This window comes from Bos grunniens, chromosome 19 (genome assembly GCF_055505025.1).
Source record: "Bos grunniens cultivar Pamir isolate PY7600 chromosome 19, Bosgru_T2T1.0, whole genome shotgun sequence".
Lineage (NCBI taxonomy): Eukaryota > Metazoa > Chordata > Mammalia > Artiodactyla > Bovidae > Bos > Bos grunniens.
Window position 1 is genome coordinate 11,106,932 of NC_141183.1, and position 17,123 is coordinate 11,124,054.

The window sequence follows — 17,123 nt, forward strand, 5'->3', positions numbered from 1 at the left end:
CACATGAACCCATCTTAAGAGGTGACCACCAAGCTGATTGTAAAATATGGTTGGGAAGGTATTATAGGCAGAAGGCCCTACTTGAACAAGAATATCAAGGTTTTAAAAACTACATCTGTGCAGGAAACCAGGAATTAATCACTGATGAAGCTTTCATTTCAGGCTGCAAGTGCTGGTAGATGGGGATGAGATATGGTGGGAATGACTTCATGGAGGGTCTTAATTAGTGGCACCCAGGAGTTCTATCTTTCTTATATAGAGGAGGAGATGGAGAAATGTGTGTGGAAATGTGTCCCACTGCCTGAGAGAGGGAGGGGGAAAAGTCTGATACAAGATTCACAGAAAAGATAGAACAGTAGGGAGGCTACAGTACCAGTTCAGTCAAAGTAGAGGATAGATGGGTAGAATTGAAACATAGTGAGTATGCAGATTGGCAGAGAAATATCCAGGAGATAGGAGCTGGGGATGAACCCCTGGATTCTTCCTTGGTTGACCAGAAGTTTGGTGAATCAGAATCTAGTTATGAGCAACAAGTTTGGCTGAGGAAACGGTTAATTTCATTTGTTTTAGGCTTTGATATTCCTGTAACATCTAGGTAGTCTACCATCAGTTGGATATAGGAATAAGAAGCACAGTGGTTAGGCCAGCCTGGAGATGATAATTCAGGACCCGGGATATCAGCATGTCCTTTAGGAGTGTCTTGGTTGCACTGTGTGGTGTGATCCAGTGGCAGGGGAGAACTGCTAACAGCTGTGGGAAGGAAAGGACCTTAATGGCCAGCTCCATCGGAAAATATGAAGTAAGATTGCAAAGGAGAAATGGCATTTCTTCTGAGCTCTAAGGTATCATCAGGACTCTCAATGAGGTCCAAAGTAGGAAAAGACAGTGAAGTCTAGGAAGAAGATTCAAAGCCATCTTAGTAGCTCATTTGGTAAAGAATCTGCCTGCAGTTCAGGAGACTAGGGTTCGATCCCTGGGTTGGAAAGATCCCCTGGAGAAGGAAATGGCAACCCACTCCAGTATTCTTGCCTGGAGAATTCCAGGGACAGAGGAGCCTGGTGGGCTACAGTCCATGGGATCACAAAGAGTCAGACATGACTGTTCAAATCACTTTCAGTTTTAGGAACAGGATGAGTCTTCTCTGCGATACTTTAGATCCTGTTTACCTCAGCACTACCTTGTTTTGGAAGATTCCTCTGGGTTTAAAATTTTTTCTATCTGTGTATCAGCTGCACAATGAGGAGCCCATAGAAGATACTTGCTGAACATCCTCATGTTTCTGGGATCTAACCTAATAGACATGCTACACAGTGAATGATTTGCATTTCCTGCCTTTGCAGATCACTACGTTCTCCAGGCTGCTAACCAGTCATGACTGTGAACTTTTAGAATCAGAAGTAAAGGACTGGGCTGTGAAACTCACCATCCTGTCACTGCAGCAGTTTGACACCAAGTACTCATTCCTCAAGGAAGTTCGGTGAGAGTCCCTGCCTTCCTCTCCTGCTCCTTTCCCTTCTCAGAATCAAACATGTTTTCTATATACCCCTTATATTACCCATTGCTTTAGAGAATATTATCATCAATTTTTAGGATGGAAAACTCAATTGGATAATTTCCTTTTTCTTTCAGAAACTGCTTAGTTCATGTAGCCCGTTATAATATCCTCATTATTCAAACAGACTTTGAAGACAAAATTCACAGTGCTCAGCTCATCGCCTCAGCAAAGTATGTTTTTGTTATTTTTCTCAGAAACTGAATAGGAAACCCCAAATTTATTCAGGTGCTCCTAAAGAATTTCTTCCCTGAAAACTGTATAGTATCAGAATAAGCATAGAAATAAAATTAAAAATTTTTCTTTTTTAATTCCCTACATGTGGACTAGAGAAAGAAAGTGAGAAAAGGCTCATAACAACACAAAAATAGCCAATTGCAAGAAGTATTAAGTAACAGAATATTAGCAGGATTTAAAAGAGTATCCTTGGAACATACGTTAACAGACATGATTTGTCAGTATTTGTTTTAAATTGCATGCTACAAATTTATTGCAAGTTTAAGGGCCATAATGGTACTTAAATGCTTTCAGGAGAAATTTGATGCTTTTAGAATTAACTACATTCTCTTATTACTTGCTGCTGCTGCTAAGTCTCTTCAGTCATGTCCTGCGCTATGCGACCCCATAGACAGCAGCCCACCAGGCTCCTCCGTCCATGGGATTTTCCAGGCAAACCTTATTACTTGATGTTAAAGTAAAAGAAATTGCTGGACCTTCTAAAGCATTGGAAGCCATATTTCACATCATAGTTGTCTTTGTCCATTGGTTGTCTGTTCACAGATCTCTGTTTCTTGAAATGGAAAAGTCTACTACCCTTACCCTAAGTAGCATCAGAGCAAACCCATCAAGGATTACAAGACAGGGTTCCTGATACATTTTTAAAAATGCCATTTCAAAGAAAGCAACACAAGAATAGAGGAAAGAAATGAGCCTATTTAGAGAAATCTTGACCCTGTTCTCCTGTAAGAGAAGATAACAAGGGTGAGGGTGTGAAATCTATTTAAAGCTAAAAATCATGAGATGGACATGAGTACTCCAAAGTCACCATTCAGCCATTTTACAATGTATATATATTATTTTATTTTCTTCATTTTTGTTTTGATTTGTTTTGTCTTTGCTTCTTTGTTTTTAAAATAGACATTTGACTATAAATGAAATCAATAAGATACAAGGAAATAAGGACTATATCTTAGTCTGTTTCATTACAAAACTGTCCCGGATGGGAAGTGGAACATCCTATGTGGGATTCCATGGAGGTAGGACCAAAATATTAGTGAATATGTTTGTATAGTAATGTTTAAGTTATTTCTCATTTGGTCCTATGATGTACAATGTATGACATTAGAACATTAATGTCAATTTCAACAATATTTGTTTCAGGTACAATTAGATTTCTTACTGCTGATTAATACATAATTGATCATCTTTGGACTGGCTGCTCCAATGTGCAGCACTTTCTTTCATTACTTGTTGATTAAACACTTGATTAATCTCTGGTTCCTCTGTTTTTACTATATGGATAATGCAGAGCGATATTTCCAACTAACATTGTTATAAATGTGTCGATACTTTATGCCTGCTTCTGGAGCCAGAAAATGCTATCTTAAATCTCTCTTTCTCTCTCTCTTTCCTTCCTGAGGAATAAGCCACCCAATATTTATCACACAGGCACATCTTGTTTGACTGTGCTTTATTGCACTTCACAGATACTGCTTTTTTCTTTCTTTCTTTTTTTTTTTTTTTTTACAAATTGAAGGTTTGTGTTAATTCTATCAGTGCCATTTTTCTGAAAGCTCAGCTCTTGTCTCTGTGTCACATTTTGGTATTCTCTAAATATTTCAAATCTTTTCATTATTATATGTGAATATAATCATCATTGTAATGACCTGTGATCAGTGATGTTATTACTATGACTAGCTGAAGGCTTAGATGAAGGTTAATATTTTTTTAGCAGCATAGTATGTTTTGGTTGTTTTATGTTTTTTTTGTGGTACAATACAGTATTTTTTACATTAAGGCATATACATTGTTTTTTTGAGACATAATGCTATTTAATGAAATGCAATATAGTATTTTATACATAACTTTTATAAGCACTGGGAAATCAAAAAACTTGTGTGACTCAATTTATTGCAATATTCACTTTATCGTGAAGGTCTGAGCTTAATCCCACAGTATCTCCATGGAATCTCCTGTATAAGAAAATTTGATATTCTAGAAATAGGAAATAAAATTTACTTTAATAATGTCATAGTTAATGGGAGGCAAACATTGCCAGTGTCTCACACCCCTCTACTAATTGTGATATGGCATTTAATAATACATTTATAAAAGAATGGCAAGCCTTCTTCAAATACTTTTTTTTAATAAGTTAGTCATTTCAGTTCTTATAACTGATTTTTATGCTAAAGTTTCTAACATCTATAGCATGACATCTATATGCTTCCTGTGTATATTCAAGAGATTAGACTTTAGGATACAAATCATTCATTCAACAGTGTGTTAAAATGTCAGGACAGTGGTGTATCCTGCTTAAAACTGTCGGGAAGAAACCAGAGGACACAGGGAAGATTCTGGGGCTTGTTTTCCCAGGGCTGTGGCATTCTGTGCACATCGACGACCTCCGGGGATCCACAGTCCTGGTTTTGGACATACCTAAACTGCAGGATGTGGCCATCAGCCAGCTGTTTAAACCAGAAGATCCCCCTAAGGGTGAGTCTGGAGAAAAGGTCCTTGGGGAGATAGGATGGTGGGAGCGGAAGCCAGGAGGTGTGCACTCTGCTGCGAGGACAGGTCCTCAGGCTACTGTCCCCCAGTCCAACACCTGCCCCTTGGCAAGAGCTCGGGACACATTTGCTGAACTGAGTATTGATGAATCCAGGGCACCATCTGCTGCTTCCAAGGCCAGGAGAAGACAGTATTTCCACAAGGTCTTTGCAGGTGCCTGTGGAACATGTCAGAATCTGTTTACCCTGGCTTCCGGATCAGCCTTCTGAGCCCAGGGTGGAAGCTCGGGTTGCCACTGGTGAACCACGTCCAGTGGGTGAGTGGAGGCTGATCCGTGTGACTGACGGTCTCTCCCTTGGAGCCCCTTCCTGAGGCTGGTGCCAGGGAAACCCGGATAGATCCCCAGCACACAACGCACACGATGTTGCCAGCGCTCCCCACCGCCACTTCTGCCTCTGAACAGTAGCTCCATTGTTTTGCTTCTTTCCAGTCAAGGAGGGATGCCAAATCCAAGAAAATGGTGAGGAGGCGATGGAAACTGAGGCGGTCATATCACAGCAAGTGGCAGACATGGAAATGGAGACAGAAAGTCCTGAGAAGAACACCAGCCCAACCTCCGGACCAGAAAATGATGTAAGTTCTCACTCCAAGCCTTCTGGCTTTGGGCTCCCCTTCCTTAGACTTGCACCCAGGGGTCCAAGGAGTGGACTCAGCTGGCCAGGGCTCAGCCCAGCACTCCTCTCCCTGCCTCTGTGAGTGCAGGTGGATCACCAGCACCAGATCTGACCTTGGCTTTTCCTGATGTCCCGTGGTCAGTTTTTCTGACAAGGTCCCCAGGCACATAGGATTGTCTTGTAGTGGGTTTTTGTTTGTTTGTTTGGCTGTACTACATGGCTTGCAGGATCTGATTAATAGTTCAATCTGACCAGGGATTGAACTCAGGCCCATGGCAGTGAGAGTGCAAAGTCCTAATCACTGGACCACCAGGGAATTCCCTCACAGTGTTTCTCAGGGGAACTTGACAAGGGCATGTGGTGGGAGCTTGGGCAGGAGGAAAACTGTGCCCCTGCATGCGATGCCTGGACCTCATCTCTGGCATCACCTGGATTTTCTTGACATGTAAGTGGCAGAAATGGAAGGCTTGCTTGTCTGTCAACAGACGCAGATCCTGGACACCACCAGGCTGCTGAGAAGCTGTATTCAGGGTGCCGTGGGCATGCTCAGAGACCAGAACGAGTACCGTCAGCGCAGCGTTCGGAGGGTGTCCATCCTCCTCAGCCTCCTAGACAAAGACGGTGAGTACAGAGGTGTGGGAGCCCCTCTTGTCCACACCCCAGCCTGGGCTCCTCCGTCGGTCCATGAATCATCCCCCTGGATGATTTGGAAGCTCTCCATGGCTCCCAGAAGCAGCTGACTCTCTGGCAATCTATGCGCGCCTCTGGGATTTCTGTAGACTCGACCTGGCCAAAGGAGACGGGCTTCCCTTCCTGCTGGGATGGGTCTGGGATGCCAAACCCACCACCCTGTGCCCAGGGATGTGCTGAATGCACGTCTGCTCTGCTTTTCCTCAGCCACTTTCTTACGGGCTGCCAAAATGCGACTCTATGACCTTTTAAAGAAGCAAGAAGAGAATTCTGTCTACGATGTGAAGGACTGGGTGGTGAGGGAGGCCTTCAATCAGGATGCTCTGCAGGAGGCTGGCACATTCAGGTACCGCCAGGAAAAGAAGCCAGGGTCTGGGTGGCAGTTATATGGTGTCTGCTAGACTCTTCTCTACTCTGGTGCGTGTTTAAATTTTTCATGAATGTGAAAGTCACTTAGTTGTGTCCGACTCTTTGTGACCCCATGGACTATACAGTCCATGGGATTCTCTAGGCCAGAATACTGGAGTGAATAGCTGTTCCCTTCTCCACAGGATCTTTCTGACCCAGGAATTGAACTGGGGTCTCCTGCATTGCAGGCAGATTCTTTAATAGCTAAGCTACTAGGGTAGCTTTGTTTTGTTTTTTTCATAACAAAAAACAAAGCAAAGAAAACCCAGAACATCTGTTCTTGTTGGATGTAGACCTGTACCAGTATGTCCATTCTCAAAGACATGGTGCCATTTTAGGTGATTAAGTAAGAAGGTAATATGTAGGGGAGGGAAGACAGTTACTTTCCTAGGCCTCCTATATGAAGTTATTTGATAATGACCAAAATAAAACCCAGAGTATTCATAGACAGTTCATGGTCCTTTATCTACAAACCTTGATGCTGTTCTCAAGACAAGCCTAGGAAAACCAATGTGGCCCAGGGTTGGGGGGATGGCTCTGCTTCCCAAATGGAAGATGCCACCCACTCCCACCTGCAAGGTTGTCTTAGACCTGGGACTTCACCACTCTGGTCCTCAGTTTCTTTGTCTCTGAGAGAAAATTAAACTCACCCAGAGGCTTGATCTCGGCAGGGACGTGTTGCCTTCCTGCTGTTGGCTGGAGTGATGTGTGGGAACATCTTGGATTAAATAGACAATGTAAGCTTATTGATTCTGGTTTTGTGACTGTAGGGTTTTTCAGCTTCTATGTTTTCCTATAACTATTTTTCTTTTCTTTCTCAGTTGTACATTCTGAAGAATCAGACATGGACCTGGAATTATTTTCATTTCCCTTGGTTCCTTGTTTAGACTTTACATAGTGCTTCTTAAAATCTTTATTTTCAGTGTACCCTTGACAACACCCCTTCATTTACTGTATTTCCTATACTTACTGGTGTTCATAGGGTGTTTAAAGCAGCAAGAGTCCTCCACTTGTCACTGCCCTGCTGTTTGCTGTGTCCATACTCTCTCCCTCCCACACAGGGGCTGCCGCAGGGGCTGACCAGCATCTGAGTCCAGGTGGAGCTCTGGAACCTCCTGGTCCACTCTCACAAGCCTTTGGAGGCTAACTGCTTGCTGACCATGTGTTTTGGACTTCAATTATTTGCCTTCTTGAAATTATTCCAAATTGAGATAGTCTTTATATAGTCAGTCCTCTGTATCTGCAGGTTCCAAATCTGCAGAGTCAACCAACTGCGGGTAGAAAATATTTTGGGGAGAAAAAAAACAAGAAAGTTCCAAAAATTGAAGCTTGAATTCACCACGTCAACAACTATCTGCACAGCATTTGCATTTTATTTACAATGGTTTATGCAGACTTTTTATTAGGTGTTATAAGTAATCTTGTTTTTCAGTCCCTCAGTCGTGTCTGACTCTTTGCAACCCCATGATCTGCAGCATGCCAGGCTCCTCTGTTCTCCATCTCCTAGAGTTTCCTCAAATTCATGTCCACTGAGTCGCTGATGCTATCTTATCATCTCATTCTCTGTCACCCTCTTCTCCTCCTGCCCTCAATCTTTCCTAGCATCAGGGTCTTTTCTAATGAGTCAGCTCTTCGCATCAGGTGGCCAATGTATTGGAGCTTCAACTTCAGCATCAGCCCTTCCAATGAATATTCAGGGTTGATTTCCATTAGGATTGACTGGTTTGATCTCCTTGCAGTCCAAGGGACTCTCAAGAGTCTTCTCCTATAAAAGTCTTCTCCTGCAAAAGCATCAATTCTGCGGTGCTCAGCCTTCTTTATGGTTCAGTTCTCATGTTAATACATGACTACTGGCAAAATCATAGTTTTTTCAGACCTTTGTTGGCAAAGTGATGTCTCTGCTTTTTAATACACTGTCTAGGTTTGTAACAGCTTTCCTTTTAAGGAGCAAGCATCTTTTAAGTTCATGACTGTAATCACCATCCACAGGGATTTTGGAGCCCAAGAGAATAAAATCTGTCACTGCTTCAACTTTTTCCTCTTCTATTTGTCATGCAATGATGGGACCAGATGTTGTGATCATAGCTTTTTGAATGTTGAGTTTCAAGCCAGCTTTTTCACTCTCCTCTTTCAACCTCATCAAGAGGCTCTTTAGTTCCTCTTCACTTTCTGCCATTAGATATGAGATCATCTGCATATCTATATATCTGAGGTGGTTGATATTTCTCCTAGCAATCTTGATTCCAGCTTGTGATTCTCCAGTCCAGCATTTCAGATGATGTACTCTGCATATAAGTTAAATAAGCAAGGTGACAATATACAGCCTTGACCTACTCCATTCCCAATTTTAAACCAGTCAGTTGTTCCATGTCCAGTTCTAAGTGTTGCTTCTTGGCCCACATACAAGTTTCTCAGGAGACAGCTAAGGTGATCTGGTACTCCCAACTCTTTAAGAATTTTCATCTTTGGATGATTTAAAGTGTATGGAACAATGTGGATATACAAAGGCTACATCATATTATATAAGGGGACTTGAGCATCCTCAGATTTTGTGTCTTTGAGGGTCCTGGAACCAACCCTCTATGGGTAAGGAAAGATGACTGTACTTGGGATTTTCCAGCATGCAGGTTCTACACATGTGGCCAGGTACAGCTTCCCCCAGTTCTCCTTGCAGCCAGCTCTTGCCTTTCACTCTCAGTTTTATGCATATTTCTGGTTCAGCATTTTTAAAAAATATTTCTCTATTTTCTTTTCTAAACAGAGCCTGTCTTTCTCTCCCCAATATTAATTACCTAGTAGTAGATTTCTTAGGCCTACCATGAGAATTTGTAAACGACTTATCAAGTTTATTTTTATGATAAATATAATTGTAGCAACAAACTTTAATGTAGTTAATATAAGCATTGAAGTTTACATATATGTAAATAATCAGTTTACATATATACGTATATTCAGATCTAGTGTACATAACCATCAACACTGAAAACTAAGTTCTAAATAAAGACATATTTTCTTGTTTAATGTGACCTGGAATGAAATCACTTTGTTCTCTTTATTATATACTATACACAACAGATATTGTTTCTTAAAATAACTTTTTTTTTTTCAAATGAATTTGGTCATTTTCTTTATTTTGAGAACCTAGGTGACTTGTTCTGGAAAACAAGTTAATAACAAAATAAATACTACTTGGCCTTTTCAATGAACTAGTTCCAATTTATTAGAGATAGTATTAAGGACCTCCTTTCCAGTTCTGCCTCTAAGCTTATTTTGATTTGTGATTCTCTCTCCTAGTACTTAAAAATTATGTGCGTACTAAGTCACTTCAGTCATGTCCAACTCTTTATGACCCCATGAACTGTAGCCCACCAGGCTCCTCTGTCCATGGGATTCTCTAGGCAAGAGTACTGGAGGGTTGCCATTCCCTTCTCCAAAAATTATGTAAAAAATATGAAAACACAGCTGTAGTGTGAGCATAGTAGAGCAGATGTTTTGTTACTGCCATGAAGGCACAAAATGTGAAAAGGATGCGGGCATCCCAGAGTGGTCTGTGGTCCCTCTAACCTGAGTGGTCCCGGCTCTCTCTCTCCCACACACAGGCAGACCCTCTGGAAGCAGGTCCAGGGTGCTGTGACTCCCCTCCTGGCGAGCGTGATCTCCTGCGTGGACAGGGATGGCAACCTTGAGCTGCTGGTCAGCCCACACTCTCCGTCCTGGGCGAGAGACCTTTGGATGTTTATTTTCAGTGACATTAAACTTCTGAACATTCCTCTTGTGACGATGGATACAAGGTGAATAGAAGACTTTCTTTTAACGGGAGGAGAAAAAGTCCTATAACTTAATAGGCTCTCCAAGATGTTTAATGAAATATAAGTATGGATTTAAAATCACATTGAAGTTGGCTCTTTTTGTAGCCTGAAGGGCATGACAATACAGTAACAAAGATTTGATGTGAGTTCTGAAAAATTCTTGTTTCATTCTTGACTTTCCTCATTTCCTTGTGCTCAGAATACCCTTTGCAGTTAAAATGGCCAACTTCCAATTCATCTACACTGGAGAAGCTGCATGTAGGGGAGTGTTTATGTTGATTTTCCCACTCCTCCTGCCAAAGGCAGGAACCACAAACCCTGTCCCTAGGCCTGATCTTGTGTTATCTCAAGCTCAGTTGTCCAACCAAAACTTTGTTGTTTGGCTTTCAGGGGGCTCTGACTCTCTGCACAGGTATAGGGCAAGGGTGGGTTCAGACACCACCAGACTGGTTCTGCACAAAAATTCAAGCAATTTTCCAGCCCTTGTTTGTTTTGGTTTTGTCTGTAAAACCAAATGATTATATAAGATCATCCTTGAGTTATTTTATAGCATAAAAACGAGCTGTTCAGTAGACCAGGGGGCTATCTTTGCAGCCCACTAAGTCCCCAGTACTTGGAGAGGAATTGGCATCAGAAATAGATCTCATCTTGTGTCTTGAGTGCCTTCTTACTAACCACTTAATTCTTGGTTCTTATTTGGCTGATTACAGGTCTAAAGGGAAGATGTCCTACACCATGGTGCAGAACAACATGAACATCTCAGAGAAGATGTCCAATAGCGTCCCATTTAGCTGGAGAATCAATGACTATCTGGAGGATCTGTGGGTCCACACTCAGTACATCACAGGAAATTAAGGTGAGCCCAGCGATGGTAGGAGGGGGTTTGTTCTGGCAGGAGGAGACCCTGCTACTCTGTCATAGATCATCACCCCCATTCTGAGTCCCCTGGACAACTAAGGCACCGGGACTCAAGATGTCTCCAGCTGAGCCCTTCTCAGCAATTGCCAGTGACTGGATTAGAGTAGTACCTTTGCCCAAACTGAGCCATCAGTGTCCTCCCTTGCTTTGCTGTCGTACGCCAAGTCGTCTGGCCACAGGCATTCTAGCAAAACCAGTCATCACACAGAACTTTGGGGAAAGTCATCTTTCAGACATAAACTAATCTTTTCAAAGTTTATGTGTAGCACTGCTTTTTGCAAATTGTGGGGATCATTTCATAAGGTAGTAATGTCAAATTACTGAAACTAACATAATATGGTACATCAATTACATTTCAATTATTTTAAAAAAGGAAAGATTTCTTTTAAAAATACATGTCAAATACTTGAAGATGAGCTTATTTTTCTAGGTACGTGTACTACCACTGTTTCTGAACAAACTCAAAGCAGTCTCTCTCAAGGAGAGAGTATTTCTCTTTCACACCATATCCTAACGGACCCTACTTTTCTGTGATAGCACATGACTTAGGGGCTAGCACCCCTTCCACTAGAAGTCAGATCTTTTTGTTTTGAGCAGCATTTGACTGCAGGTGCTGGAAGGCAGCCCACTCTTTCCTGTTTCATTTGGGTCCCAGGTTCCTGAGGTACATTATGACTCAGTAGAAATAAAATCAGCCTGTCCCAGATTGTGTTCTCTTTGGAGCTGGCTAGGCTTTTATGGAGGAGGAGGAGAAAAGGGTGACAGAGGATGAGATGTTGGATGGCATCACCAATTCAATGAACATGAACTTGGGCGAACTCTGGAAGATGGTGAGGGACAGGGAGGCCTGGCATGCTGCTGTCCATGGGGTCACAAAGAGTGGGACACAAATTACTGACTGAATAGAAACAACAAGGCTTTTATGACTGAAATGGAACATTCCTTCTTACTTTGCTTCTGTTATTCCACTGGGAAAATTCTTAAGTGTCCTGAAATGATGATAAAAGTGTTGATTACAGAAGAAAGTATAAGTGAGCTGGAAGATAGAATGGTGGAAATAAATGAAGCAGAGTGAAAAAAAAAAAAAAAAAGAATAAAAAGAAATGAGGACAGCCTCAGAGACCTCTGGGACAATGTTAAATGCCCCAACACTCAAATCATAAGTGTTCCAGAAGAAGAAGACAAAAGGAAAGGGCATGAGAAAATAAAATTTGAGAAGATAATAATCAGAAGTTTCCCTAAAATAGGGAAGGAAATAGCCACCCAAGTCCAAGAAGCCCAGAGAGTCCTATACACGATAAACCCAAGGTGAAACATGCCAAGACACATATTAATCAAACTAACAAAAATTAAACACAAAAAGCAAATATTGAAAGCAGCAAGAGAAGAGCAACAAATAACATACAAGGAGATCCCCATAAGGATAACAGCTGAACTTTCAATAGAAACTCTGCAGGCCAGAAGGGAATGGCAGGATATATTTACAGTGATGAAAGGGAAAAACCTACAACCAAGATTACTCTACCCGACAAGGATCTCATTCAGATTTGTAGAAGAAATCAAAAGCTTTACAGACAAGCAAAAGCTGAGAGAATTCAGCACCACCATACCAGCTCTTCAACAAATGTTAAAGAATCTTTTCTATACAGGAAACATAAAAGATTTATAAAAATGAACCCAAAACAATAAAGTATTTGGTAATTGGATCATATTTATTAGTAATTACCTTAAATGTTAAGAGTTAAATGCTCCAACCAAAAGATGAAGACGGACCGAATGGATGCAAAACAACACCACTATATATGCTGCCTACAAGAGACCCACCTCAAACCTAGGGACAGGTTTGAAACCTAGGGACAGTTTCATACAGACTGAAAATGAGGGGCTGGAAAAAAGTTATTTCTTATAAATGGAGACCCAAAGAAAGTGGGAGTAGCAATACTCATATCAGATAAAATAGACTTTAAAATAAAGACTGTCATAAGAGACAAAGAAGGGCACTACATAATGATCAAGGGACCAATCCAAGAAGAAGATATAACAATTATAAATATATATGTACTCAACATAGGAGCACCTCAATACATAAGGCAAATGCTAACAGCTATTAAGGGGGAAATTGACAGTAACAAAATAATAGTTGGGGACTTTAATACCCCATTCACACCAATGGACAGATCATCCAGACAGAAAATTAACAGGGAAACACAAACTTTAAATGATGCATTGAATCAACTAGATCTAATTGATATCTGCAGGGCATTTCACCCAAAAGCAATGGATTTCGCATTTCACCCAAAAGCAATGGATTTCACATTTCACCCAAAAGCAATGGATTTCACATTTTTCTCAAGTGAATATGTGACATTCTCCAGGATAGATCACATCCTGGGCCACAAATCTAGCCTTGGTTAATTTTTAAAAATTGAAATACTTTCAAGCATCTTTTCTGATCACAGTGCTGTAAGATTAGATATCAACTACAGGGGAAAAAAACTATAAAAAACACAAACATATGGAGGCTAAACAACACGCTTATAAATAACCAACAGGTCACTGAAGCAATCAAAAAGGAAATCAGAATATGTAAAAAAAAAATGGTAATGGAAACATGACAGCCCAAAACTTTGGGATTCAGTGAAAGCAGTGGTAAGAGGGAAGTTCATAGCAATACAAGCCTACCTCAAGAAACAAGAGAAACATCAAATGAACAATCCAACTTTACACCTAAAGCAACTAGGAAAAGAAGAACCAAAACCCTCCAAAGTTAGTAGAAGGAAAAGAATCATTAAAATCAGAGCAGAAATAACTGAAAAATAAGGAGATCATAGGAAAGATCAATAAAACTAAAAGCTGGTTCTGTGAGAAGATAAACAAAATAGATAAACTGTTAGCCAGACTCATCAAGAAAAGTCAGTAAAATTAGAAATGAAAATGGAGAAGTTACAACAGACAAAAAAGAAATACAAATGATCATAAGAGACTACTATGAGCAACTATATGCCAATAAAATGGACAACCTGGAAGAAATGGACAAATTCTTAGAAAAGTATAACCTTCCAAAACTGAACCAGGAAGAAATAGAAAATTTGAACAGACCAATCACAAGCACAGAAATTGAAACTGTAATTGAAAATCTTCCAATAAACAAAAGCCCAGGACCAAATGGCTTCACAGGTGAATTCTACCAAAAATTTAGAGAAGACCTAATACCTATCCTACTCAAACTCTTCCAGACAATTGCAGAGGAGGGGAAACTCCCAAACTTATTCTATGAGGCCACCATCATCCTGAAACAAAAACCAGACAAAGACGCCACAAAAAAAGAAAGCTACAGGCCATTATCACTGATGAACAATGATGCAAAAATCCTCAACAAAATTCTTTCAAAAAGAATCCAACAGCATATTAAAAAGATCATACATCATGATCAACTGGGCTTTATTCCAGGGATGCAAGGGTTTTTCAATATTTGCAAATCAATCAATGTGATACACTGTATTAACAAACTGAAAGATAAAAACCATATGATTATTTCAATAGATGCAGGGAAAGCCTTCGACAAAATTCAACACCCATTTATGATAAAAGCTCTCTAGAAAGTAAGCATAGAGGGAACATACTGCAACATAATAAAAGCCATATATGACAAACACACAGCAAACATTATCCTCAATGGCAAAAATTGAAAGCATTTCCTCTAAAATGAGGAATAAGACAAGAGTGCTCACTCTCACCACTACTATTCAATATAGTTTTGCAAGTCCAGCCACAGCAATCAGAGAAGAAAAAGAAATAAAAGGAATCCAGATTGGAAAAGAAGTAAAACTCTCACTGTTTGCATGACATGATCTTCTACATAGAAAACCATAAAGATGCCACCAGAAATGTACTAGAGCTAATCAATGAATATAGTAAAGTTGCAGGATATAAAATTAATACACAGAAATCCCTTGCATTCTTATACACTAACAATGAAAATCAGAAAGAGAAATTAAGGAAACAATCCCATTTGCCATTGCAACAAAATGAATAAAATACTTAGGAATAAATTTACCTAAGGCAAAATACAGAAAACTATAAAACACTGATGAAAGAAATCAAAGATGAAACAAATAGATGGAGAAATACACCATGTTCTTGGATTGGAATAATCAAAATAGTGAAAAGGAGTATTCTATATATTCAACACAATCCCTATCAAACTACTAGAACAAATAATTTCACAATTTCTATGGAAACACAAAAGACCCCAAATAGCCAAAGCAATCTTGAGAAAGAAGAATGAAACTGGAGGAATCAGCCTCCCTGACTTCAGACTATACTACAAAGCTACAGTCATCAAAACAATATGGTACTGGCACAAAGACAGAAATACAGATCAATGGAACAAAATAGAAAGTCCAGAGATAAAGCCACACACCTGTGGACACCTCATCTTTGACAAAGGAAGCAAAAATATACAATGGAGAAAATACAGTCTCTTCAACAAGTGGTGCTGGGAAAGCTGGTCAACTATGTGTAAAAGAATGAACACTTTTTCTAGGAAGTTAGAACACTTTCTAACACCATACACAGAAATAAGCTCAAAGTGGATTAAAGACCTAAATGTAAGACCAGAAACTAAAAAAAAAAAAAAAAAAAAAGACCAGAAACTATAAAACTCTTAGAGGAAAACATATGCAGAACATTCTCTGACATAAATCACAGCAAGATCCTCTATGACCCCTCTCCCAGAGTAATGGAAATAAAAACAAAAATAAACAAATTAGACATAATTAAACTTAAAAACATTTGCTCAACGAAGGAAATTATAAGCAAGGTGAAAAGACAGCTCTCATAATGGGAGAAAATAATAGCAAATGAAACAACTGGCAAAGAATTAATCTCCAAAATATACAAGCAGCTCATGCTGCTCAATACCAGAAAAATGAAAAACCCCATCACAAAGTGGGCGAAAGACCTAAAGATATTTCTCTGAAGAAGATGTACAGATGGACAATAAACACATGAAAAGATGCTCAACTTCACTCATTATTAGAAAAATGTGAATCAAAACCACAATGAGGTATCATCTCACACTGGACAGAATGACCATCATCAAAAAGTCAACAAACATTAAATGCTGGAGAGGGTGTGAAGAAAAGGGAACCCTCTTATACTGTTGGTAGGAATGCAAACTGGTACAGCCATTATGGGGAACAGAGTGGAGATTCCTTTAAAAACTGGCAATTCTATTGCTATATGACCCAGCAATCTCACTGCTGGGAAGACACCCTGAGGAAACCAGAATTGAAAGAGACACATATACCCCAATGTTTGTTGCAGCACTATTTACAATAGCTAGGACATGGAAGCAACCTAGATCTCCATTGGCAGATGAATGGATAAGGAAGTTGTGGCACATATACATAACAGAATATTACTCAGCTATAAAAGTGAACACATTTGAGTCAGTTCTAATGAGGTGGATGAACCCGGAGCCTACTATACAGAATGAAGTAAGTCAAAAAGAGAAAGACAAATACTGTATATTAACACATATATATGGAATTTAGAAAGATGGTACAGATGATCATACATGCACGGCAGCAAAGGAAACATAAAGAACAGAGTTTTGGGCTCAGTGGGAGAAGGCAAGGATGGGGTGATTTGAGAGAATGGCACTGAAACATGTGTATTGCCATATGTAAAATAGAGACCAGTGCCAATTCGATGCATGAAGCAGGGCACTGAAAGCCTGTGCTCTGGGACAATCCAGAGGGATACGGTGGGGAGGGAGGTGGGAAGAGGGTTCAGGATGAGGGGAACACATGTGTACCTGTGGCTGATTCATGTTGCTATATGCCAAAAAACCATCACAATATTGTAAAGTAATTATCCTTCAAATAAAATAATTAATTGAAAAAATAAAACATAATGATAAATAATAACAAAAATTTTTGATTAAAAATGATGATAAGAAGGTGGCCTTAGTAGAACCATGTCCGTGTCCCTGCATTCAATGGGTAAGGGAAGTCATGGTCGACATCCTTATCACAAAGCATTCTCTGTCTCTCTCCCCACCCCACCTCCCACTGCCCTACCCCACAGGACTGGCAGAGAAGTTACTGGAGCTCTTTCAGAAGACCGCATTGGGCAGTTTTCTTGCTCAGTTCACTGTAGACCAGCAGCAAGAACTTCTTCAGTGCTACCTGAAAGACTTCCTTCTCTTGACCATAAGAGTGTCCACTTGGGAACAGTTAAATGTAAGTATTGACTCGGTGTCTGGGCGAGGCTGGTATATCATGGACAAGATGCCAACATGAGAACTCTTCCTCAACTGCTGGAGCTGTAATGTTTGTG

The 17,123-nt window shown here is 40.2% G+C and overlaps 1 protein-coding gene across 1 annotated transcript in view; it reads left to right on the forward strand.

Moving 5' to 3' along the window:
* RNF213 (ring finger protein 213) overlaps positions 1–17,123 on the forward strand; it is a 128,905-nt gene that overhangs the window by 73,172 nt on the left and 38,610 nt on the right. The window contains 10 exon segments of the mRNA XM_086356517.1: positions 1,341–1,477; positions 1,630–1,725; positions 2,690–2,808; positions 4,145–4,264; positions 4,770–4,912; positions 5,439–5,574; positions 5,851–5,989; positions 9,651–9,842; positions 10,571–10,716; positions 16,872–17,026. Coding sequence (XP_086212643.1) covers positions 1,341–1,477; positions 1,630–1,725; positions 2,690–2,808; positions 4,145–4,264; positions 4,770–4,912; positions 5,439–5,574; positions 5,851–5,989; positions 9,651–9,842; positions 10,571–10,716; positions 16,872–17,026 — 1,383 coding nt within the window.